This window comes from Emiliania huxleyi (assembly GCF_000372725.1).
Source record: "Emiliania huxleyi CCMP1516 chromosome Unknown EMIHUscaffold_148, whole genome shotgun sequence".
Taxonomy (NCBI): Eukaryota; Haptophyta; order Isochrysidales; family Noelaerhabdaceae; genus Emiliania; species Emiliania huxleyi.
Genome location: NW_005201113.1, coordinates 54,361 through 79,005, shown reverse-complemented (window position 1 = coordinate 79,005; position 24,645 = coordinate 54,361). Strand labels below are relative to the sequence as shown.

At 65.6% G+C, this 24,645-nt stretch overlaps 6 protein-coding genes across 6 annotated transcripts in view; 3 read left to right on the top strand and 3 right to left on the bottom strand.

Moving 5' to 3' along the window:
- The window catches only part of EMIHUDRAFT_441237 (hypothetical protein), a 4,144-nt gene extending 1,087 nt beyond the window's left edge, over positions 1 to 3,057 (bottom strand). The window contains exons 1-6 of the mRNA XM_005786902.1: positions 2,572 to 3,057; positions 1,623 to 1,898; positions 1,445 to 1,549; positions 784 to 926; positions 372 to 474; positions 47 to 133 (exon numbers count right to left, since the gene is read on the bottom strand). Of these exons, the coding sequence (XP_005786959.1) occupies positions 47 to 133; positions 372 to 474; positions 784 to 926; positions 1,445 to 1,549; positions 1,623 to 1,898; positions 2,572 to 2,982 (1,125 nt within the window). The 5' untranslated portion in view covers positions 2,983 to 3,057. The remainder of the gene's footprint in view (positions 1 to 46; positions 134 to 371; positions 475 to 783; positions 927 to 1,444; positions 1,550 to 1,622; positions 1,899 to 2,571) is intronic.
- A 536-nt stretch (positions 3,058 to 3,593) lies between these two features.
- Positions 3,594 to 6,253, top strand: EMIHUDRAFT_467587 (hypothetical protein; the record flags this gene model as incomplete). Its single annotated transcript, XM_005786901.1, has 7 exons — positions 3,594 to 4,236; positions 4,269 to 4,555; positions 4,676 to 4,760; positions 5,017 to 5,189; positions 5,261 to 5,293; positions 5,401 to 5,574; positions 5,837 to 6,253. The coding sequence occupies 7 exons, from the start codon at positions 3,594 to 3,596 to the stop codon at positions 5,954 to 5,956; spliced, it is 1,515 nt and encodes a 504-aa protein (XP_005786958.1). The 3' UTR covers positions 5,957 to 6,253.
- A 677-nt stretch (positions 6,254 to 6,930) lies between these two features.
- EMIHUDRAFT_111223 (hypothetical protein) lies at positions 6,931 to 11,902 on the bottom strand (the record flags this gene model as incomplete). Its single annotated transcript, XM_005786900.1, has 5 exons — positions 6,931 to 7,128; positions 7,241 to 7,432; positions 9,238 to 10,614; positions 11,266 to 11,778; positions 11,849 to 11,902. 5 exons carry the CDS (start codon positions 11,900 to 11,902, stop codon positions 6,931 to 6,933), a joined length of 2,334 nt encoding a protein of 777 aa, XP_005786957.1.
- A 2,747-nt stretch (positions 11,903 to 14,649) lies between these two features.
- Positions 14,650 to 15,873, top strand: EMIHUDRAFT_71357 (hypothetical protein; the record flags this gene model as incomplete). The annotated part of the gene is made up of 4 exons (XM_005786899.1): positions 14,650 to 15,048; positions 15,099 to 15,230; positions 15,445 to 15,543; positions 15,715 to 15,873. The coding sequence occupies 4 exons, from the start codon at positions 14,650 to 14,652 to the stop codon at positions 15,871 to 15,873; spliced, it is 789 nt and encodes a 262-aa protein (XP_005786956.1).
- Positions 15,874 to 20,512: 4,639 nt separating this feature from the next.
- EMIHUDRAFT_71404 (hypothetical protein) lies at positions 20,513 to 21,592 on the bottom strand (the record flags this gene model as incomplete). The annotated part of the gene is made up of 3 exons (XM_005786898.1): positions 20,513 to 20,680; positions 20,840 to 20,948; positions 21,207 to 21,592. Coding segments are annotated over 3 exons (663 nt in total), but the record flags the coding sequence as incomplete, so codon positions are not given.
- Positions 21,593 to 23,773: 2,181 nt separating this feature from the next.
- On the top strand, positions 23,774 to 24,139 carry EMIHUDRAFT_228482 (hypothetical protein; the record flags this gene model as incomplete). The annotated part of the gene is made up of 1 exon (XM_005786897.1): positions 23,774 to 24,139. One exon carries the CDS (start codon positions 23,774 to 23,776, stop codon positions 24,137 to 24,139), a length of 366 nt encoding a protein of 121 aa, XP_005786954.1.
- Positions 24,140 to 24,645: the final 506 nt, after the last annotated feature.

Sequence of the window (24,645 nt, the reverse complement as noted above, 5' to 3'; positions counted from 1 at the left end):
GGAGGGAGGGAGGGAGGCAGGCAGCAGCGAGCTGGGAAGACGGGGCCTTTGCGTGCTGCGACCCGCTCTTAGACTTGACCCCGTACGCAGCCCTCTTGTCGACCACCCCAAGGTTGGCGAGCTTGCGCTTCGCCTACCGCATCGACCAACCAGTTCATTCCTCGCGCTGGTGAGCGCACGAACCTTGGTCGACGTCTCGCGTCGGTGGGTGCGTGGGTCGGGAGGTGTACTGCTGGGGTCGGGGAGGCGGCGCCGGGGGTGGCCGTGGCGGGGCTGCGGAGGGTCGGCGGCGGCTCGGGCCGGGCGGCGGCGGTGTGTGGGGCGGCGGTGATGTGCTGTGGCTGGCTCTCTGCGGCGAGCTTGTGCGTCGCCTCCTCGGCCTGCGACAGCTTGCTCTCGGGCTCCTTCTCCGCCGCCGCGAAGAGCCCCTCCTTCGCCTTGCGCACGTTTGACGCGCGCGGGATGGAGTCGCGCCTAAAACGGAGAGGTCGGCCGTCCGCGGCGGTGCATGAGCTCCGTTTTTGTGATGCTCGAGCTGCGTCCGCGCGCCCCTCGGAGCCCGCCGGGGAGGAGCCGGGCCTGCGGTGCGACGCGCAGGGGTACTCAGACCACTGCGTGCGTGCGGGGGCTACGGGTACAGTGAGAACGCAGTGGAGTCCGCGTCCTGCCGCGCGTGTGTCTGGTCAACGGGCAAATCCGCGTTCCGCTTCTAGGCTGCCGGGCGTCGACGCGGGAGAACGGCCCATCGCCTTGTTCTCAAGCTTCATCATCGCCTGTGGACACGCGTCGAGGACGCGTCGCGGAGGTGCCCTTGTAGAGTGATCTCGAGGGCGATCTCGGCGCAATCTCGTGGCGATCTCGAGCGATCTCGGGTGCGCCGCCTTGTCTCGCGCGGTGAAGTTCGTCTTCTCCTTGGGAATGCTGGCCTACGACAGGAGGGCGGGGAGGCCGTGCCGTGCACACAAGAGCCTCCAGCGCGGGGAGGGTCATGGTGGCCGATGACGATCTCGGACGAGGACGATCCTGGGGGCTGCGGACGGTCTCCTGCCGAGTCTCCGCACGGCTGCTGGTCGCGACACCGCGCGGGTGGCTCGTGGGGCGGCGTGGGAGTCCGTCCTCTCGCGGGCGCGGATTCAGAGCACCGCGTGAACCACGAGGGGCACGAGAGCAGTGCACACCGCTGAGTGCGTGTGCGTGTGCGTCTCCCCTCGACCGCTGCCTCGACCGCTGGCTGGAAGCCAAGAATGCGGCCGTGCGGCGGCACCGCTCTCTGCGCCGGCTCCGGACGCGGCACGGGCGAGGCGATTGACGCGCGGCGGGGCGCGCTCGCTGCGCGGGTCCTCTCGGACCTCGCCCTCCCGCTCGTCGGCCCACTCTCGGGTAATCTCGGGTAATCTCGGGGAATCTTGGGGACTCTCGCGAGGGCGCGGCGGTGGAGCGGAACGGAGAAACAGTCTGCGCGTCGCTCCGGCGCTGTTCTAGGGAAGGCGCGCGCCTTGATGTCCTTTAGGTTGCGCATGGCCTCGGCGTGCTGCGAGCTGCCCTCCACCTATTCACAGCGGGAGGTGTGAAGAGACGCTGTCCACAGCTAGGGGGCGAGCTGCGAGCTGCCCTCTCTCCGCCTTGACCCGCTCCAACTTGACCGCCCGGACTCGCTTCTCGTCGCCCTTAGGCAGCTCCTGCTGCTGCCACTTCTTCAGCGCCGCCGGGCCGCCCGTCGCCGCGGGAGCCGGCCTCGGCGCCTCCGCCGCCTCCGCCTCCGCCGCCTGTATCTGAGCAAAGATCGCCGCCCTGGCGTCGGCTGCCTGCGAGGCCGTCGATGCCTGCGACGCGTCCGACATATTCGAGTCGCGGCCGGGCGCCGCCGCCGCCTCCCCCCCCTCCTCCTCCGCCGCTCCCTCCGCCTCTCCCTCCGCCTCGCCCGCCGCCTCGCCCGCCGCCGCCACCGCCGCCTCTGCCAGCCCGAGCCCCTCCACGTACGAGCCAGGGAAGATCCCGACGCGCCCTGGCTCGCTCTGCTTGGAGCCGGTCCACCAGCCTGCGGCACAACAGTGCGAGGGTGTGAGCACTCGAGCTCACGCGCATAGAGGCCGTCCTCGCGTCCGCCTTCCCGGGGCCCAGTGCAGCCTGCTGACTGCCGTCGCTGTCTGTCTGTTCTCGACTGTATGCATTGATCTTGGGGGCGGGTTGTGCTCTGCGTGAAGACGGCAGAACTGAGCGCGAGTTGGACGATTCACGGGCCTGCCCTCCGCCTCTAGGCTCTGAGATCTGGGGAGATCGGATCTGCACTCCGCTTCTAGGTTCCGAGATCTGGGGAGAGATGTGTCTCTCCTTCCGCTTCTAGGGCCACCAGCCGTCGTCCGCCTTGTCCAAGATGACGAGCACGTCGCCCTCGCCAAAGCCGAGGTGGTCCCCCTCGGTTGCCTCGAAGGCGTACAGTGCCTTGACTAGCTCCGACCCCGCCGCATCGGCCGACGCCGCCTCCGGCTCCGCCGCCGCGCCCTCCTCCACCGCCGGCTCCTCCTCCGCTGCCTGGCCAGTCCCGGCCTCCACCTCCTCCTCCGCCGCGCCGGCCGCCTCTGCCTCGCCGTCCGCCGCAGCCTCCGCCACCACCTCGTCCGCGGGCGCGTCGGCGACCTCACTCCTCGCGCTGATCACCTCCTTGGAGGAGCGCCGCGAGGCGTCCACAGCCGCATCCGCCTCGTCCGCCGCTGGCGTGGCAGCCGGATCGGCGGGGGCCTCACCTTCCGCCTTGGCCGCATCGGCCGTCGGCTCGTACGCCTCGACCTCCTGCCTGGCCTCCACCTCCGTCACCGCCTCCGCCTCTGCCCCAGCGGGCGGCTCCGCCGATGGCTCGGCCGGAGCGGGCTCGGACGGCGCGGCGGCGTCCGACTTGCTCTTCCTTGATGAGGAAGAGGCGCGGCCGGTAGCTGGCGCGTTCGCCTCGGCTGGCTTGGCGGCCTTCTTTGAGAACCAACCCATAGCCGCCGCTCGTGCCCCCGGGAAGCTGAGAGCGGCTCGACAGGAACGAGAGCGGCCCCTGATGGTCGGCGAGCCGCCCTCCCTTCAACACTTCGGCAAGGTCTTCTCCTTTCCACGTGTTAGCGGCGGCGGCGTCGCAGGATGAGGCAGAGGAGAGCGACCGCGACCAGAGGAAGAAGCGACACGAGAGAGAACTACGAGAGTGGGACGACCGCGAGGTGGCATGAAGGTTGCAGAGAATCGGCGAGGGACTGCGAAGAGAGATAGAAAGAGGCAGACGCCCAAGGGCGGGCGACGGCTAGCACCACATTCCTCTCCTTAAAATCCCTCGGCCCGCTCGCTCGCAGCGCATTGCCATTGCAGCAGGAGAGATGTGAAGAGCGCGAGCATAGACACAGAGGTCCACACACACACACAACAGTTTGTTTGGTATTGCTAAAAATCTCTCTCTCAACAGTGTGAACCTCAACCTCTCATCGACCAGCGCTCAGAGAGAGTGCTCGATGACAAGCCCAAGTCTGTGAATGGCGACTGGCAAAGAATACGGACCGCCTCCTTTTGCATCGCCCTACAAAACAGCCCGGTGCCGCTCGTGACGTCGGCCAGGCACGATGGGCTCTTGCGGCAGCAAGCCAACCGGGGAGGAGGAGGCTGTGGATCACCGCTGGACGGAGCCGAACGCGCCGAACCGTGAGGCGTTCGAGAGCGGCGAGCTTCTGCACGAGCCACCGCAGTTCGTCCACTTTGACCCTGTGAAGAACGAGGCGAGGCCGCTGCTCATCAAGGAGATCAAGCTGCCCCGCGCGACTCAAACGCACGAGGTCTGCTACGAGCCGTCGACGCGGTGCGTCTTTGTGTCGCAGATGAGCAACTCGACGCTGGTGCGGATCCCGGTCGACGAGCGCGGCGTGCTGGTGGACGACCAGGACGCATGGAGGATGGGCGAATGCGACGCTGCGACGGGTGCTGGCATCTCCGGCCTGCACAACATCTCTCCCTCAAAGGCGCACCCGGGCTGTCTCTGGATGACGCTGCAGTATGCAAACGAGCTGCTCCTCGTCGATGTGCGCGGAGAGCACCCGCTGCGCATTCGGCAGGTCCTCAAGGTGCCTACGCTCTGCACCGATCCCGCCACCGGCGAGACCCAGCGCGTCGGTGGGCCGCACTGCATGCGCGAGTGTCCGATCTCCGGCGAGCTGTGGGTCGGCCTCAAGGGCGGCACCATATGGAGTCGCACGCACACAACCCTTCTGGGTGGGATGAGTGGTCCAGTTTGAAGAGTGTAGGCTCGCTCAAGGACACGCCCTGCCGCTCGCGCGGCCGCGGCGGCCGCAGCTCGTGCTGCGACCCGGACGCAAACGAGACAAACATGGCGGAGCTCGCGCGGCGAGGCCACGACACGCCCCTCCCCGACGGGTGGGCGGTGTGGCGCGTGGCGCCGAGCGAGTACGACCCGAGCGCCAAGGGCGGTCAGGGCAAGGGCGGCAGGCTCTACCCGTGCCTCACCTCGCCGCCGATGCTCGACTTCGACTCGCTCGGCAACGTCTACGTCCCGCAGGACGGGGTCGACACGGTGCTCTACATCGACCGCGAGAGCGGCGAGAGCAAGCAGCTGACGGCCCGGCCTTGAGCTCCACAAGGAGACGCCTGCACGCCTCTCTGTCTGTGACTGCCACCTCTCGCTCTGTTTTAGGTCCCCTTCCCGGCGAGCGGCGCGACGCCGCGCATCACAGGCCCCGCCGTCGCGAGACAGTGGGTCCTCGACCGCCACAGGACATGTCCCCGACACGTCCAGGACACACGCCCCACAGGCCCCGCCGTCGCGACCGCGCCCGACGGCTCAGTCTGGATGACGCTGCTCGGCTCGTCAGCTCTTAGACCCTAGCCCTCAGCCCTTAGCCCTATAGCCCTACCTGGTAGCCCTAACCCTAGCCCTCTGCCCTTATAGCGCCCTTCGCCCTATGGCCCTGCCTGCATGGTAGCCCTGACCCTAGCCCTAGCCCTAGCCCTGTGGCCCTGGCCCTGGCCCTCCAGGCTCGTACAACTCTCTCGTGCGCATCGACCCGCGCCGCGGCCACACGCGCGAGCTCTACGCCTTCGGCGGGCCGCCCTGGTGCAAGACGATCCGCCTGATCCACCTCGCCTTTGGCAGCGGCGGCCGCGGAAACTTCATCTACGCGCTTGCTTCGGACCTCCTCGAGGACGAGGTGTGGTCGGCGGTGCATCGGTCCGCCTAGTTCAGGACACGTCCACGACGCGTCCACACGGCACGTGGCAGGCGGTCGACGCGGTCGTCGTGCTACGGATGGACGCGAGCTCGCCCCCCCCCCCCCCCCACCCCAGCCCCGAACACGCATATGCCCCCACAACTTTTGGGCGGTTTATGTCGGCGGCATCTCGGCGGCATCTTGGCTGTAGGAGAGCTGGGCGCGCTGCCTCGGCCGACGGGTCATCCCGCTGCCGACGCAAGACTGCTCGTGCCACCGCATCGCCGTGGTCGACGCGGGCCCTAACCTCGGAGGGGACGGGCGCTCGATCGTCATCACCGAGCTCGCCTCGTCAAAGCTGTTGCAGGCCCGAGATATACGCACAGTCACTTCACACACACACACACACACACACACACACACACACACACACACACACACACACACGCCCACACACACACACACACACACACACACACACACACACACACACACACACACACACACACACACACACACGACACACACCTCACGCTTGGTATAGATTGTATTGTCCACCCTGCGTGCACGGAGCGACACGGCGTATTGCAAGAAGCTGCGGGAGAAGCGGACCCAGCCTCACATCAGGAGCTTCTTCCCCTGTGTAGGTCGAGTTGCGCCACCTGGTCGACTTCCAGCCGCTCGACGAGTCGGTCTCGACCGACGCGGACGGTTTCGTGGTGCACAGCTACACGACGGGTGAGTCCGAGGCCGGCCACAATTGCTGAGCGCCGGCCTCGTCCTGGGTCCCAAAGAGCGGGAGGGAGCGCCAGAGGCTCCGCCACAGCATCACGCCGGTGGCGGTAGCGAGGGCGTGCGAGGAGCGAGGAGGAGAAAGAGGACGAGATCGTGTGGCGGCGAAGAGAAAGCTCGAGAGAGATAGCGGCACGGAGGCGGCTAACTAAGGTAGGAAAGGGGTGGGGTAAGGTGTGTGGACCGTGAGCCGAGGGTTTCCTCGGGCGCCTCCTTCTATGAACGATGGGAGCTTCTGTGTCCCCTAGCCAATGAAAGGAAGCTAGAGCCGTATCTCGAATCTGAATCGCATCTAACTGTTGTACTAATTTATTTATACGGCTTTATTGAAAACGTCTCGCCAACGGAGCTCCGTGTTGCTCCCAGCGCCACCCCCCGCGCTCCCTGCGGCCATGGTCGATGATCCTACTTCCTAGTATGAGCGGTCATCTGGCTACCGCGAGAGCGACCCAACTCGTCGACATCGTCCGATGATGGTGCCGCAAAGTCAGCCTCCGGAGGCTATCGTGGGGTCGAGCCGGCAGTGGCCGTGACATGTGGTTCCACCACCCCTCGTAGGCTTTGCCTCTCTGAGCCCTGGCTGTCAGGCTGTCAGGTGCTGTCAGGTGATCTGTCGGGCTGTCGGGCAGCTGTCAGGCACTGTCAGGTGCCTCTGTCAGACCAGCTGTCGGGTGCTGTCAGTGCTGTCAGGTGCTGTCGGGTGCGTGTCTGACATCAGAGGGGCTCTGTAGCTGTCGGGTGCTGTCGGAGCTGTCGGGTGTTGCTGTCAGACGCTGTCGGAGCTGTCAGAGCTGTCAGGCTGCTGCTGCTGTCAGACGTTGGGCTGTTGCTGTCAGGTGCTGTCAGGTGGTGCTGTCGGGGTGCTGTCAGGCTCTGACACACACCAGCCACACTTATGACATTATCAAGAGGAGACCAGCAGGACTCTACTGCACACATACTCTAGTCTCTACTCTGCCTCCGGTCCCACCATCTTCGTCATGGTGGACGTCACCATCTTCTTGTCTGCCGCACTGAGAGAATAGCAGAGAGGCAGGCTGGAGTGCTTCTTCATGTACACCTTGCTGATGATCTGGTAGTTGCTTGTCCAGCGGATGGCCTCCCCATCGTTGTCGCTCGTCAGCTTGTAGTACTTGCACGCTCTGTTCTGTAAGCGCGGGCCGTCTGGGGGGGTCCCGTCACCCTTCACCTCACGGTACCACCGGCGGAGGAGGGGACGAGCTCCGGCGTATTTTTTTGGCTTGCCGATGGCCTCCCACCGCATCGGCGCCCGCCTGTCTGGCCTCTCGCCAGAGCAGCTCGTCGCCTTCATCGACGAGCAGGCGCCCCTCTGGAGCGCCGCCGCGCTGCGCGTGGCGGAGGAGCACGCCGCACGGCTCGTGGAGCAGCCCGAGTGGGTCCTCTCCGAGGTCCTCCTCTCGCCGGACCTCGCCCCGCACATCCTCGCCCAGCTGCCGACCACGGAGCACGCCGTCAAGGGGACGTGCCGCGCGTGGCGCCGCGGCTGGAAGGAGACGCTGAAGAAGCGCGAGAGGCCGCGCATGCTCGTGTTTGGCGGCCGTGACAGCTATAGCGAGTTTGTCAACTCGCTGGAGCGGTACGACCCGTCCACAAATGAGTGGGAGGAGGAGGCTGTGGCGCCGATGCCAACGGCACGAATGTATGTCGGCACGGCGGTGCTTGACGGCAAGCTCTACGCGGTGGGCGGCATGAGTGAGGCTGACGACATGACTTCCAACCTGGTGGAGCGGTACGACTTGGCTACGAAGTCGTGGGAGGCGGTGGCGCCGCTGGTGACGGCGCGGCAGGCTCACGCCGTGGCGGTGCTCGATGGCAAGCTGTACGCTGTTGGCGGGTACAGCGGCGACGACGGCCGCCTCATCTCGGCGGAGCGTTACGATCCGGCTGCCAATGCGTGGGAGGCGGTGGCGCCGATGGCGGCGGCGCGGTGTGATCACGCCGTGGCGGTGCTCGACGGCAAGCTGTACGCGGTGGGCGGGCAGGATGACGGCCGCAATCGCCTCAGCTCGGTCGAGCGGTACGACCCGGCTGCCAATGCGTGGGAGGCGGTGGCGCCGATGGCGGTGCGGCGGGTAGCTTTCGGCGTGGTGGTGCTCGACGGTGAGCTGTACGCGGTGGGCGGGCAGGATGACGGCTACAACGTGCTCAGCTCGGTCGAGCGGTACGACGCGGCGACGAACGTGTGGGAGGCGGTGGCGCCGATGGCAAAGGCGCGGTTTTATCACGCCGTGGCGGTGCTGGACGGCAAGCTGTACGCTGTTGGCGGGTGTGGCGGCGGCGCCCTCAGCTCGGTGGAGCGGTACGACCCGGCGACGAACGCCTGGGAGGCGGTGGCGCCGATGGCAACGGCTCGGGACGAGCTCACAGTGGCGGTGCTCAACTGTACGCCGTGGGAGGCTTGAACGACGACGACACCCTCAGCTCGGTCGAGCGGCACGATGCGGCGGCGAATGCGTGGGAGGAGATGGCGCCGATGGCGGTGTCGCGGGCTGCTGTCGGCGTGGCGGTGCTCGACGGCAAGCTGTACGCCGTGGGCGGCAAGAACGAGGACGAGGAGGACGAGGGCGTGATCCGCAACACGGTGGAGATATTCGACCCGGCCACAAACGCATGGGGGGAGGTGTCTCCGATGGCGACGGCGCGAGTCTGTTCTCTTGCCTTGCTGTAGAGGGCTCGCGCTCGGGGCCGTCCCGTGGTGAGCTATCATGTTAGTCTCTCGCCCCTCATCCCATGCAGCATGCTTCTCTGGTGCCGTGTACGTGTGCGGTGTGTCACGTACGGACGTACGGCTCACAGCTAGGACTGTGTGCACGTGTGCACGTACCGCTTAAGTTCGCTCGAGATAAGATTCGCTCGAGATTTGAATGAAGATTTGGACGGCCTTCCAACCGAGAGAGTTGAGACGGGATAACGCGCGATGAAAAGAAGAAAGCGTTGGGAGAGCCTCCCTCCCCTCCCACCGCATCGGCGCCCGCCTGTCTGGGCGCTAGGGTCGATTCCGCATGGTACGGGACCCCTGTTTAGTTTATGTGTGGTTCTTTTCGTCCGTGCATCAAACAATACATTTCACAACTTTTGAGCTCTCTTGACTACTTCGAGCAAGATCCGCTTCTCAACCCTCGCCACGCGGGCACGCTGAGCCTGAGCCCCCCCCCGCGCCCTTGCTCAGATTGCAGCCGGCGTGCACCAGCTGCGCGTTCTCCGCCGTTGTGCGCCCACCCCTCGCCCATGCCACCCGATGATCGAGGTGCGCGTACGTGCCGTCGTGCAGCCGCGAAGGGTCCAGCGGCTGACCGCAGATGGCGCACGCGCCGAGCTGGGCCGAGAAGCAGCGGAGGCGCAGCGCCTCGGGGTTGGCGAAGCTGCGGCTGCTCGAGAGTGGCTGCGGCAGCTGCGATTTCAGTGTCGCCTTGACGAGGTCGCGCCGCGCAGCGAACTTGGCAACAGTCACCTGCCCGCCCATATCGAGCAGGTCGCGCTCAAACAGGCGCTTGAAGGCATTGACGATGCCGCCCGCACTCTGCGTGAAGGAGAGCGTCGAGAAGTTCTCGAGCCTCAGCTCCGCGAGTACAGAGTACATGACGTCCCACAGCTGAAGGCTGACCGAGTTGGACCAGACCCATTCGTCGCAAGAACGGGAGGGCTCCCACTTGCGGGCAAACGCGTCCTCCGGACCCCAGACTTGCCGCGCCGTCTTGAGGACCCAACAGAACTCCTCCTCCAGCTCACGGAGGGTCACCGGCTTGCGCGCCTCGTCGAGCTCCTCAAAGCTCTCGAGCTCGAGGTTGAGGAAGGTCTTCACAGGCCGAATGTAGCCTTGCCAGCCACGGTTGAAGGCGAAGGCGCGCAGGATCATCTCACGGTCCGACTCCTTTGGGTCGAGGGTGTACGTGCCAGCGCGCGCCGCTCGCGGGTCCCGCACATACTGGAAATCGAGGTTCGTGGCCAGCTTGTCAAGCAGCTCGATGTAGGCACCAAAGTAGGCGGCGCGACGAAGCTGCTGCGCCTTGAGGTCCTCGCCCCCCGAGTTGATGTCCTCATAGGCTGCAAACACCTCCTGGCGCGGCGTGTCGTGCGGGATGATGGTGCAGGAAACGGTGAAGGACTGCAGCGCAAACTGACGCTCGCGCGAGAGGTGAGAGTACGAGAGGCCGTTGAGGTCCTCGTAATTCTCATCGAGCTTCGAGAGCCTCTCGAAGACGGGCGGCTGCCGCATGAGCGTCGCGAGGAAGCTACGGTCCTCGCTTGCCATGTAGAAGCAGAGTAGCGAGGTGAGCCGCTGCTTGCCGTCGACCACATCGTAAACCCCCTTCTCCTTCTCGTGCAGCACCACGCCCGGCACGATGCGGTTGCACAGCACGGTCACCACGAGCCGGCTGGCCCGCTCCGGCTTCCACACATAGTCGCGTTGGTACTTTGGGAACAGGTTGAGCCGTCCCTTCCGCAGCATGTTTGCGAGCTGGTCGAGCTCAAACATCTTGGGCGTCTGACCATACAGCTTGGACGACTCCAGCTCCCCGAGCACGCTGTTGTATTGCCGCCTCTCCACCTGGCTCTCGCCCTTTTGCTTCCGCTTCTTCTCACTCTCGGCGGTCAGCTGCATGGCTGAGAGCTGCTCGGCGCCTCTCGAGGCGGAGATCGCTGCAGACAAGGCCGGCGACCAGCGTTGCGTCGGCGGACGAAGGAGCGCCGCAAAGGGTATGAATAGTGTGCAAGGTGTCATGAGAGGGGAGGGCGTGAGCACGGCCGGGCCGACCCGGTGGTGACAAGTTTGGCAGTTTGCGGCGGGCCCCTCCACATTGTGGACAAAAGTATTCGTTTTTCCGGCGAGTAAGTTTTTTTGAGCTAGCCATCGATGGTAGGAAAAAACAAACACAAGGCGGACACAAGCACATCGCTCTCTCGGACCCCGAGACATACCGCACCCGCAAGTTTTTTCCGACTTGCGGACGCGTCCACGACGACAGGCCCGCAAGTGCAGTGATGGCGACTGCTTCCGCCTGGCAGCACAGCCCCGTGTGGGGCAGCGCGACGGGTACGGCGAGGCATTGCAACTCCGCGGCACAGTTCTCATCTGAGTCGACAAACAGCTGGCAGACGAACCGTGCTAAGCTCTCCTACACAGCCATCTTACCTAACAATGGGAACTCCACACTCCCCAGTATACTCCCTCTCTCTTAAATCTATTGGCGAGGCTGAGGGCGTCTTCGCACCAAGCGTTAGAGTCGACGAACAGCTGGCAGACGAATCGCCCCTCATTCACCTTGACAAAGTTGGACGTAGCCGCCGACACGTAGCCGGAGTAGTGGACGCAGGGGTGGCCCTCCCACGCAGTCTCGCCGTCCGCGCAAGGGCGGTGCTCCTCCACCTTGAAGACCGAGATGCCCCAAGCCTGGTCTTTGTCAGCGCCGCACGAGGACGTGGGCTCGAGCAGCGCGATGTTCTTGTGATCCCACGCGCTTGAGACCAGCGCGTCCGCCTCTGCCGCGTCGCCCTCGATGGTCTTCGCGAGGTGGTGAGGGAAATCGGTGAATTTGACCGCCGTCTGCGGGTAGTAGTTGAACTCGATGCCGGCGATGAAGTGGGCCGCGGTATCGCCCTCCGTCTCGCTCGCCTCGACGTCGCGCTCCTTCATCACGACGTTGAGGTTCGAGCAGAAGCCGGAGGTGGCGATCAGCCAGGCGGGATCATTCACCGGGTCGGGCACGGGAGGGTTGGGCTTGGGCGCAAAGGTGGTGTTGCGAGCGGTTGGGTTGATGTCGTTGACGGTGTTGGCCTGCGCACTCGTGTGATGCGTGTAGGCTCAGCCTGCATGTGAGTAACTGCGGCTGGGCGGAGCGACGCACCGGCAGGGCAGACGCCGACAGAGCGACGAACAGAAGCGAGGCAGCCTTGAGCATGGCCAGTCTAGATGTTCCCCCGTCGGATGACTCTGGGGCCAAAACCGCCGTTTTTTGCAAAAAAAAACAGAGAAGGGCTTGGTGCCTTCGTGGGCTCACCCCTCTCCTTAAAATCCCTGTGTGGTGGCGGCGTGCCGTCCTCCCATCCCTCCCTTGGGTTGTCCGTTTTCTTTCTTTCTTTTTGGACTAATGGACGCCCGCTCTAGTGCGCGACCGTAGCCAACTCCCCGTGTCTCGCGAGGCGCCGCGGCCGAGGCAGCGCGACGACGAGGCGGCGGAGCGTCCGCGTGCCGCCTTGCGGCGGCGGCATCAGCCCACCTCAGCTCGACGGCGGAGCCGACGGCGGATCCCTCCCTCCAAGCATCTCAGGATGACGAGCCGTAGGGGGCGACGGGTCAGCAGCAGCGGTCAAACCTGGGGGGAACTGACCGCATCAGGGTGGACCTGGGTGAGCACCTCTGACGGTTCTCGCTCCCCATCGAGCTCTTCTTGCCGCACGGCTCTTGCTGTGTGCCGGCACAGAGCTCCGTGCCAGCCCTCCAGCGAGATAGGAATAAGTGTATCGCTTTGTCGGATCGACCGTGCTTGTTATCAAGACCGATCTCACGTACACAGTTACACTCCAGACGTTCTGTACTCTCCTATCCGGCAACCGGCGAGACGCTGTCGTGAGCCAGCCGCTCTTGCGGCAGCCGCCAGCGGCGGCCGAGCGCGTCGCGTGAGTTGAAATCGATGTCTGCGCCCGCGGCGGCTGCTGGCGAGGGCAGCAGCGGCGCGCGGCGAGGCGGCAGCTAATCGGGTCCGAAGTCAGACTTCCGACCCGATTTGGGGTCTTTACACTTGAGCACTTGAGCACTGGATAGGGTCGATTCCGCATGGTACGGGACCCCTCGATCGTCTCGCCCTCCCTCACTGGTATGTTCATTGGGGGGGGTCACGTCTGAACCACAGCGTGTCCCGACTCGACCGCCGGCGTCCCGGTCCGGGGGTGTTTCTCTTCTTATCCGTTACCATGTAGAGCAAGGCCGAGGGCGGGCCCTTTCGGGCTCGGGCCGCCCTCTCGCCCGCACCTCTGCGGGGCTTGCACGTGGCAGCGGCGGCTCAAGATCCCAGCGATCTCGAGTTCTTCACGCTATCCACTGCGCCGCGGCTTCGCCGCGCCCATCCAAGCACAGGGCTTGGTTTGCTGATAACCGCATCTCGCTCTGCGCATCTCTGAGGCTACCCGCGCGCCGACTGCTACGCGCGCGGCGAGAGGCGCACCCCATCGGGGACAGGATTGAGGCCCCTGTACAAGCTCGGCAACGCTGCCGTCGTTGCCCTCCCGAGCCCTCAACACGGATGCCGCACATTGCGCAACCCGTTCTGCGCACATGCCGCAGGGAGGAGTTTTCACTCTCCCGTCCGAGTTTCTCCTTCCTGCAGGGCGAGAGACATCAGCCTCTCTACTTCCAGGAGAACATCTACGCCACACGCTATCCCGACGGTCCACAACCCACACTCTCGCTGCAGTCGATCCAGCCCTCGCACTCCCCACTGGAGATCTAGCCGAGGCCCCGGCGGACAGGATTGGAGCCCCTGTGCTGCGTCTGTGGTGATATGTGGGGGACACTTTCTCCTCCCTATTCATGTCAGTCACTCGACTGCGTCGAGGGGGGGGACGTCTGAACCACAGCGTGTCCCGACTCGACCGCCGGCGTCCCGGTCCGGGGGTGTTTCTCTTCTTATCCGTTACCATGTAGAGCAAGGTCGAGGGCGGGCCCTTTCGGGCTCGGGCCGCCCTCTCGCCCGCACCTCTGCGGGGCTTGCACGGGTCATAACAAACACGGTACAGGATCGAGGTGCACGCTGCCGAAGCAGTGTCGTCCCCCCTCTCCCCAACGGCGATGGCGGTGTGACCGATCGAGCTACAAGAGGAGCTTGTTCAGCAGGATCCGGACCGTCGGATGCACTACCTCACTGGGCCTGAGAACACCGCACGACCAGCCCCTCACCACTCCGGGTTTGCGTGGAGTCGAACCACTCCGGTATGGGCGAGCCCATTGATTTGAATCGAGTAGCTGGTTAATTGTCAGAATTCCTGTTGTGCAAGAGGGGAGGGGGCTCTGACGGAGTGTGTGGCGGGAGAGGGCAGGGAATGGGCGCAGGGGAGGGGGGGGGGGGTGGTTCTTTTTGCACAACACTGGGCAAAAGAAAGAAAGAAAGAAAACAGACACGCCAAACGAGGGATGGGACGAGGACAGGTTCCCCACCTGCACGAGCAGGATTTTGGAAGAACGATCAGGGGGACAGGTGGGGCTCTCCTGCTCCTGACAAGGGACACGACAGGCTCGCAGCGCGGTGCACGGTGGACTCCCAACTCCACTGGCGGTCTCATCTCAGTCTAGCGACCTGCCTCCAGCTTGTCGCTGGCAGTCTCTCCTACCACAGGCACACTGACACAGGGGTGGCAGGGGCGGCGGCACGAGTCTCCCACATACTATGCGGGCCTCACTAGAGGTGCGGCCTGTGCGTGTCCTCGCCCTTGAGGGGGGAGGGGAAGGGGCTGTGTGTCTGTGCATGTGTGCAAATGTGCGAGGGAGTTTCGTGGTAAGATTCTTTTTGTGCGACCGCCTTTCGTGGTAAAATTCTTTTTGAGAGTTCTTTTGTTTAAATTCTTTTTGATAGAGCACTTTCATGGCTTTGGCCGAACAGAGCGAGCAATGGTCGTCTCTTCGGCCAGTGTCCTGCCCACCAGGTTGTCTGCGATGAAGCTCGTCGTCGTCTCGGGTGCATCGCGCGGCCTCGGCCTTGGGTTCGCCAGCCAGTTGCTTCGCCGAGCGCCGCAGAGCACCATCGTCGCCGCGAGCCGCTCCGGCACGTCCGATGGGCTGGAGAGGCTAATGTCAGAGTACCCCGGCCGGATCCTGCCGGTGGCGTGCGACGTGACCGAGCAGGCGTCGACGCGCGCCCTCACCGAGCAGCTCAAGGCCGACCTCGGAGGCGCCAAGGTCGACCTGCTGCTCAACGTGGCGGGCAAGCTGCACGGAGGCCAGTCGTCGGCCGCCGCCGAGACGCTGCCGTCGGAGTATATGCCGGAGCGGTCGCTGGGTTCGATCGACGCCACGGCGATGCAGAGCGTCTTTGCGACCAACGCACTCGGGCCGGTGCTCATGGCGCAGGCGATCGCGCCGCTGCTCGCAAAGGGCGGCGCCAGCCCGTGCTGCGCGCGGCTTTCCGGACGCTTTCCGGAGCCGTACGGCACGCGCGTCGTGTAGGCGCGATCGTCGCCAACCTGTCTGCGCGCGTCGGCTCGATCGGAGACAACCGGCATTTAAATTCTGGGGCCGTACCGTCTTGTCTTCGTCAGAAGAGCCTTCTCGGAACACTGCACCGTAGGCTGGGCGGCTGGTGGTCGTACCGAATGTCAAAGGCGGCACCGGGACATGGGTCATCCTGGGGCTCGGAGCCTCGGCGAATCGTGGCGCATCACCTCGGCGAATAGGCGGCGCTGAGCAGCTGTCCCGTCGCCAGAGAAGGAATGCCATCACTGAAGAGAAGAGAAGCGCGACCAGGCGGCGCTGAACATGGCGACTGTCAACATGGCTATCGAGCTGCGGCGACGCGACGTCTACGCGGTCTCGCTGCACCCCGGCACCGCGGTGCGCCCGGAGTAGCCAGTAGTGGCGACGGCACGAGCTGAGAGAGCGCCGCCAGTCATCCCGCCCACGGTCGCTCTTTGAGGCGTGGGCACGGACACATCTCGCTGCTGGGCTGCGAGGCTCCGCCCTGAACCACCTCATCGCCCCCGCCTCCCCCCCGCGCGCGTGTAGGACACGGGACTGAGTGTGCCCTTCCAGAAGAACGTGAGACCCGAGAAGCTCTTCACGGTGGAGTACAGCACCGCTTCGATGCTCGACGTCCTCGACGGGCTCTCTCCCTCCGACTCGGGCGCCTTCTTCGACTACGCCGGGGCAAGGGTCGAGTACTGAGGGCAGCCCCTGCAGGGCGAGGAGAGATGGTGGTTACCAAACGACAGTCACTGAAGCGGCTCGGCCCGAATTCCCACGGTGGGTGCTCCTCTCTCGCGAGTGATTGAATGTGTGTTGTGGTGTGCTTGGAGTGCAGTCGGTAGCCTCATACATTGGGCTGAACACAGTTTGCCTCTCGCACCCCGTCTGTTTTCCTTTCCTTTTTTACAACACCCTCTCTTTTCCTCTCTATTTTCCCGGGAAAACTGCGTGGAAATCGTCAAATTTTTGGCTCTGTTTGGGCCCAAAATCAGCCAAATTTTAGGCCAAAGCGGCAAAATGCCGGGAATTTCGCGGAGAACCCGTGTATACCTGGAAATTACCCTGCGACCGCCTGGGTATTTTGTCGATTTCTTCAATTTTGCCTCAGATTTTGCCCCAGACCAGCTCTCAGACTCAGGGAAACGTTTCCAGAATGGAGCACCAAACACCCTCTGTTTTCCCTGGAAATTTCCGGAAACGCAAAGTGCTGGGGACCCTCTGTTTTCCTTTTTGTTTTCCGGAAAACTGTGTTCAGCCCAAGCCTCACATGGCCGGAGCTAACCTTGCCGGGGAGCTAAAATTTTGAACCTTGCCGGGGAGCTAACCTTGCCGGCAAAATTTCAAGTTGCCTCATCACGCGGCTGCGATCTCGGGGAGATATGACTCGGTTTTCTCTTGCCTCTCGGGGAGAACAAACGCCAAGGCGAATCGCTCTCGGGTCCATCACACCCGCCGCCCCCCCTCCCCCCCGCGCGCCCTGCTGCTGCTGGTGCTGCTGCTGCTGTTACCTCCGGTCCACACGGGTACTTCCTCGGACGTTTTTCTTCTTTCTGGCCGCCAGCAGTATGCGCCGCGGCGACGCGGCGTACGCCGCGGCGCATACTGCTGGCGCTTCGCGGGCTGAGGCGTGCGACGCCGCCGTGAGGGCGGTGAGGTTGGACGAGGTTGAGGCTCAGTCCTCGTTCCTCGTGCGCGCTGGGTGGTACGGCTCCGGCCGTGATGGGGGCGGGGAGGGGGCGGGGGCGACGGCCGCACGGAATCGCCGCCGGCGGGGGGCGAGGGCGCGGGCGAAGGAGGAGGAGCCAGAGCCCGGGGAGGATTGGGAGGGGGAGGAGCGGCCGGAGGAGTACGCCGGCCTCTTTGACGACCCGTAAGGGGCCGTCGCCTGCTGTGCCATTTGTAGTGCCAGTCCGAGCCAGTCTGCTGTGAGAGGGGCTTGTATACTAAAATTCTTCTTTCTGGGGATCACAAAGCCTCCCGGCCGACCTGGCGGTGGGCGACCTGGGCTCGCTGCGCGCCGTCCTGTCCGAGTGGGGGACGCGCGGCACGTCGCTCACGGCGCAGCTCGACGCGCGGCTCGACACCGAGAAGCAGGACACGCTCCTCACCTTGGCCGCTCGCCACGGGCAAGCCGAGGCGGTGCGGCTGCTGCTCGAAGCCGGCGCGAGCGTTGGGGTGACGACTGGCAGCCGCGGCGGCTCCGCGCTGTACATCGCGTGCCAGAACGGCCACCTCGAGTGCGCCCGGCTGCTCCTCGAGGCCAACGCGGCGGTCGATCAAGTCATGAAGGATGGCTCCACGCCGCTGCTCATGGCGTGCCAGAACGGCCACCTCGAGATCGTCCGGCTGCTCCTCAAGGCTGGCGCGGCGATCAAGCAAGCCGTGAAGCGAGGCGGCACGCCGCTGTACATCGCGTGCCAGAACAACCACCTCGAGATCGCCCGGCTGCTCCTCGAGGCCAACGCGGCGATCGACCAAGCGACGAACAACGGCTTCACGCCGCTGCGCGTCGCGAGCCAGAGTGGCCACCTCGAGATCGTCCGTCTGCTGTGCGTTGCTGGCGCAGTGGTCGACCAAGCCGACGAGCAAGGCGCCACGCCGCTGCTCATGGCGTGCCAGGAGGGCCACCTCGAGTGCGCCCGGCTGCTCCTCAAGGCTGGCGCGGCGGTCGGCCAAACCAACGACGGCCGCGTCTCCCCGCTGCACACTGCGTGCCAGAACAACCGCCTCGAGATCGTCCGGCTGCTACTCGAGGCGGGCGCAGTGGTCGACCAAGCCGCAGAGGACGGCGCCACGCCGCTGTACATCGCGTGCTTTAACGGCCACCTCGAGATCGCCCGGCTGCTCCTCGAGGCCAGCGCGGCGGTCGGCCAAGCCCAGAACCAAGGCGCCACGCCGCTGTTCATCGCGAGCCACAATGGCCACCTCGAGTGCGCCCGGCTGCTTCTCGCTGCTGGCGCAGCGGTCGACCAAGCCGAGGAGCAAGGTGCCACGCCGCTGCTCATCGCGTGCCAGAACGGCCACCTCGAGTGCGCCCAGCTGCTCCTCGAGGCCAGCGCGGCGGCCAACCAAGCCAAGCAGGATGGCGCCACGCCGCTGTTCATGGCGTGTCAGAACGGCCACCTCGAGATCGCTCGGCTGCTTCTCGCGGCTAGCGCGGCGGTCAGCCAAGCCAAGAAGAATGGCGTCACGCCGCTGTTCGTGGCGTGCCAGCAGGGCCAGCTCAAGTTCGCCCGGCTGCTCCTCGAGGCTGGCGCGGCAGTCAACCAAGCCGAGGAGGACGGCGTCATGCCGTTGAGCATGGCGTGCGCGGCGGGCCACCTCGAGGTCGTTCAGCTCCTCTCCTCCTACGGCGCCTCCCGCGCCGCAACGCTCCTCGGCACGTCCGAGGAGGCCGCAAGCCGCAGCGGCCACGCCGACCTCGCCGCTTGGCTGGTCGCCAGCCGCGGCTGGACGCCGCTCCAGCACCTCGAGGCGTGCCCGAGACTAGCGGCTGAAGAAGCGTGAGCGCATTATCCTCACGCTCACTGTCCCTCTTCCCGCAGGCGCTCACCGTCGACCGGGCGCGGGCGCTGCTGCGCGGCGGCGCGGACTCTTCGGCCGGCGAGCCGTCGGCCCTCGAGCGGGCGCGCGTCCTCTGCTCGTGGGGCGAGTCGGATCCGACCGCTGCGGCCGTCGGCTCCACCGTCGCGATCCACTCTCTCGTCTCGCGGCCGTCGATGAATGGCAAGGTCGGCGTCGTCGTTTTCGCGAGCGCTTCGACGGGACGCTTCGGCGTGCGCGTGGCGGGCGAGGCCAAGGCCCTCGCTATGAGGCGCGCTATGGCCTCTCCCCCACTCGCCGGATCCTCTCTTTGGACACACCCCACGCCTCTGCCCTCCCTCAGGCCGGCCAGCCTGGAGCCAGCGGCCGCGGCGGTGGAGGTGGGCAGGCTCATCCTCAAGGCGGCGGAGTGGTCGCCGCAGTCGCACGAGCTCTTCCCGGAGGCGGCTCGCAAGCGGGCGGTCGAGGTGATGCGGCTGGGCTACCTGATCGCTTGGGACGAGGAGCGCTTCGACGGCGAGGGGGCGGCGCCGGGGCTGGCGGACCTCTGGCGCAGCTTTGTGCTGCCAAGGGTGGTGGTGCGGCCCGCCGCAGGCGCACCGCGTTCCCCATGATACAGCAGAGCATGTCTTCCTCTGAGGCAAGCTGTAGCACTGGCACTAACACAGGTACACCACTGTGGTCGAGAAGTGCAACACAGCCCGCTCGCTCGCCAGTCCCGCCCGGCTCCATCCAGTCCGAGCGCCGTGGACGCGTGAGAGTGTGTCGGCAGCCTATGTGTGTGTGTGTGTGTGTGTCGGTGTGTGCGTGTGTGTGTGTGGGGGGGGTGTCACGTCACTGCATCCTCTGCTGGTTCCTCCCGTCGCCTCTTCTTTGTTCGAATGTTTTTCAATCCATCCTTCACGAAGCCCTCCCATGTAGCTAGCGTTCTTGGCGAATGTCTCGAAATGGCCAGCAGGCGCTGTCTGCTCTCGCAGCCTGCCAGCTGCCTGCGAGCGTCGAGGCTCGAGCTGCGTGCGGGCCGCTCGTCCTCCTCTCCCTTCTTTCATCCTCCCGTGTGAGTTCTAGAGAGCATGTGCGGCGTGAGAGAGATATCGATGCGATCTTTAGAAAACTCTGGTCAGTGGTCGCGTGGAGTACCATTAGCAGCGCGGCCTCGCAGCTTCGCGAAGGAGGGTACGCGCCTCGGGCTGCGCCCCACAGGCGCCACACACTCCCTCTCGCCAGCTCGTCTCTCTGCTAGCCACGCTCGAAACGCCCTCCTCTCCGGTGCCAGCGCGCTGACGAGGCGCGGCGCCAAGGAACCGACCGCCGGGTCGGCCGCCGGAGTGAAGGGCCCTTCTCCGGTAGCCCAGCGCAGGAGACCGAGGCGAGTGCAGGCGGTGACAGCGAGCGGCGATGGCGTGGCGTGCGGCAGCGGAGTCACTCCGCCTCTCCCATCGAAGCGCAGTGTCACCGCTCGCACCCTCCCGATGGCGTGCGGCTCAGGGAGTAGAAGGAGCTGCAAATCGCCCGCCAAATCGTGTACTCTCTTCGGGTCGAGCGTGGTGCATACAAACGCGAGCCCCTCCTCGACCTCGGGGTCATTGACAGTTGGCGCCAGCGGCAGCGCCGGCATAGACAGCGAGGGCGGTGCCAAGCTCGGGGCGGGCAGAAGCGAGGACTGCGGCGGCGGCGTCGAGCCGCGCGGCGCCGTCGCATCCTCTAGACCCGGCGGCCTCGGAGGAGGGACAAAGGGCAACGCGCGCGCTTCTGCGCCGCCGACCGAGGGGCCTGAAGCAGCAACGCGAGCGAACCACGGATGCGCCCGAACCGCAGCGTAGGCTGGGCGGCTCTCCGGGCGGCGTGACATGAGGCTCAGGATTAGCCGCATGGCCTCGTTCGAGACACCGCGCCACGCCGCGGAGGACATTGGCACGCCTGATGAGGACAGGACGTAGGGTGAGGCGCGGGAGATCCTTTCCTCTCCTTGCGCCTCTCATTCGCAAGCCTGTCGGCGGGGTCGCCCAGATCTGCTCCAAGAGCTCCTCCTCCTAACGGGAAAGGAGGGGGAGAGGGAGGAATGAGTCGGTCTCACGTGTCGGGGCCCAACCTGCCTCATCTCCGCCCTGTCCCGTCTCACCTCGAGCGATTGGTCGTAGGGCGGCTCGCCGGAGAGCATGACGTAGAGGGTGGCTCCCAACGCCCACAGGTCCACCTCCGCCCCGTACGGCTGCAGAGAGCCGCTCACGCTCCCCGCGCCGCTCCCAGGCCCAAACTCGGCCTCGAGCGTGGGCGTCGGAGGCATCGGCGCCGGTATGGTCTGACTCTCCAGCGCGTCGAATCTACGCGGTGCGTCGCCGGCAGCGGGCGGCTGGACGTCGTTGCGCTGCTTCAGCTGTGGCGTCGGTGTGTCGGGCGGCGAGCTATTGGGCGAGGAGAAGGCGGAGACGGAGAGCCGCGGGTCGACCGGGCGGCGGTCTGCAGAGCGCACCGTCTCAAAGTACCACGGACAGATCTCGGGAGCCGCATAGAGCGGCGTTCCGGCGAGAGAGGTGAAGCCGGCGCTAGAGATGAATGCGGCGGCGCCAAGGTCCACAACCTTGATCACTCGCCGCATCGGGTCGGCGAAGCAGCAGTTCTCAGGCTTGACATCACGGTGGCAGATCCCGTGCGCGCGGAGGTGCTCGAGCGCGGCCACAATCTGCGCGAAGAGCGGCCGCGCCTCGGCCTCGTCCAGCCCACCAGCCTCCAGAATGTAGGCGAAGAGGTCTCCGCCGCAAATGTACTCGAGATTGAGCGCCACCGCTGCCGGCGTACACGCCACCTGCAGCAGCCGCACGAGGCCGGGATGCGGCGGCACGGCCGACAGGATGGCCACCTCGGCGAGGAGCATCTCTGCATCCTCCTCATGCTCCGCCAGGTCCGCCACGGAGAAGCGCTTGAGGGCGCTCCTACCCCACGCTTTGCCGCCCGCCTTTCGCACCGCGAGGTTCACAACTGCCGTGCGCCCCGCACCCAGCTCGGGGCCGATGTCAAACAGGGCGGCGAGGCTGGGACCGACGAGGGCGCCGCGGCCGGCGTCCAGCTGCAACGATGGGAGGAAGAAGCGCTGCGGTGCTGGCCCGTCGCGCGCCGGCGGGCGCCGCCTTCGGCGCAGCGGCCAGAGGCTGCGTCTCGGGCTGGAGTCGCCGGACGGAGGCATTCGTGCCGGGGGCGAGCACCGGGCGCGAGGAGTCAACGGGCGCCTTTATATGGCGGGCGCTCATGTTTGTGAAGTTTCTTCAAACATTTTAGTTTTAGGAAGCATCTTTTCGGTGTGCACGCATCGCCATACCCCCAACAAACCCAACCCTTTGCCCCCCCGGATGTGCATAGAGGGAGGCTCCTGCATTCGCGCGCGCGGGTGTGCACTGCGGGCTGTTGCTCGACATCACCTCGTCTGGCTAACAACGCGAAACAACCGCGATTCGCGCCGGTGATGGGCATACCACACGCGCTAGAACCTAAACCCTTGCCGACGGAAAACCCGGCGCCTTCCTCAACGCCATCCCAATGCGGGATGACATGCGAATGGAGACTTGGGCGATGCGTCTTTCGGTGCAGCGCCGCCTGGGTCTCCCCCTCGACGTGGCCTGCCAGGCCGCGGCGGCGGGCAAGAAGACTCGGAATGGGAAGACCCACGACGAGTATGGCGACGCTGCTGTCAACGTACCGCAGCAGGGCCACAACACCAGACACAAGTACACGCTTCGACGCCTCATCCTCGCCCTACGCGCCGCGTGGGGCACCGCTGTGCGAATGGAGCCGAAAGCCCACCTCGGTCAGAGTTACAACAAACAACCCGACGTGGACGCGGACAACATTGGCAAGGACGGCACGCACTATTGCGGAGACGTCAAGGTCGTCTGTTCCCTCAGCAGCAGCGGGGAGCACGGTCGGAAGGGCGCTTTTGTCGCTTTCGGCAACACTGAATCATTCTACCGGAACATGGTCATGGGGCATGGGCCCTACTGCGAGGAGGGAGAGGGAGGTGGGGGGCAGGGAGAGGGGGGGGGAGAGGAGGAGGGGGGGGGGGAGGGGGAAGGGTACCGGGGGGGCGGCATGGAGGGGGAGAGGAAGAGCAAGGGCGAGAGAGGGCAAGGGACTGGGCGCTGGCATACCAGGGGGGGCAGGGTGGTGGGCGGCGACCGCCGCATACCGTCCTACGGCGGGGATTATCGCTACGCCAGGGAAGACAAGGGCGTCGAAGTGCAGCTGCTGCTGTTCGAATCGTTCGGCGGGTTCGGAAAGGGGGTCCGTGAGATCCTCCCTCCGGAGAGCGGCGGACGTGCTACAGAACAAGCTGACGCGGGCCCAGTACCTCGATGAGGTGACTTGGACCACCAAGAGCTGGCTGGGGCTGCAGAAGCAGCGCATCTCAGTCGTTCTTCACACGGCCATCGCAGAGCAGGTCGTGAATGAGCTTGCCTGTGGCGGGGGTGGGCGGGTGCACGGAGCTAAGTGCCTCGCCACCCTCGCAGGAGTCGCTTAGGCGGCTCCCGTGGTGTACCTGTGTTAGTGCCAGTGCGCGCCAGTCCCGTGCCCAGTGTTGTGCGAGGGAGTTTTGTTGTAAAATTCTAAAAAATCGTGTTCACACCGAATCAAGACTGTTCGGCCGGCTCTTCCGCCGATCACAGGCGCATCGGCGTTCCGAGAGTGGTGTGTTTGCATGGCTCCCCTCCTCCTCCACGAGCCCGAGGCCACGCCCGTCGAAGAGAAACCCTCGCCAACACCCGCCGCCGCCGCCGCCGCGCCCGCCGCCGCCCCTCCGCGCGTCGCCGACGACGTCGCGCAGTTGGCTCCGCTCTCGCACCGCCCCGGCTTCGCTGGCCCTCTGGTGCTGGCTCCGCCGATATTGCCGGGGCCGCTGGGCTCCGAGGCCGAGGCCGCCGCGCCGCCGCCCATATTGCCGCCCGCCGTGCCCGCCGCCGTCGCCCCGCTTCTTGTCCCCCACGCCGCCGCAGCGCCTGCGAGGCCTCCGGGAGGGCCGGCGCTGCACGACGCGCCGGCGAGAAGCGCACGCGGACAGCCCGTCATGTCTTCGCACGCGCCCGCGGATGTCGTCTTTGTGACCAAGCGCGCCTGCCGCGGCTGCCAAAAGGCGAAGGCCGCGTGCAGCCCGCACCAGCGGCCGTGCGCGCGGTGCGTCAAGCTAAACATTGTGTGTGAGAGCGACCTGCCTCCCGTCAAGACGGCGTGCACCGAGTGCCGGCGCGCAAAGGTCAAGTGCCTCTTCGGCGGCGCCGTGCAGGACTCCTCCTCCTCCTCCTCAGGCGCCAGGGAGTCGTCCGCACCGCACCCCACCCGACAATTCTTCCGTCACGACCCGCCACTGCAACCGTTTAGCCGCGGTGCCGCGAGGGGCTGCCTGCCCGTTCCCCCACCACATCGTGAGGTGTGAAGAGACGCCGTTCACAGCTTACCCAGCGCCTCGCGGCGCCCGACCTGTTCACATCGTGATGTGTGGAGAAGTGCACCTGACCTGACCTGACCTGACTTGACCTGACCTAATCACCCCCACCCCCAGATCGTGCGTGTGGAGACGCCTGACCGCACCCCCTCCCCGCGCCCAGACTCGCGGCGCTGCGATCGCTGCGTCCGCCTCAACCTCGCCTGCTCGCCGCACGTGCCCGGGAAGCGCAAGCGGAACGAGCGAGGGTCGACGCCGCCAGAGAGGCCTCGCGCCGCCCTCAAGGTGGGGGGATGCGCCGAGAGACAGCCGAGAACCGCAGCCGAAGCCGAGAGACAACCGAGAACAACCGAGAACAGCGGAGAACAACCGAGACGCAGCCGAGACGCAGCCGAGACACAGCCGAGACACAGCCGAGAGGCAGCCGAGAGGCAGCCGAGAGGCAGCCGAGAGGCAGCCGAGAGGCAGCCGAGAGGCAGCCGAGAGGCAGCCGAGAG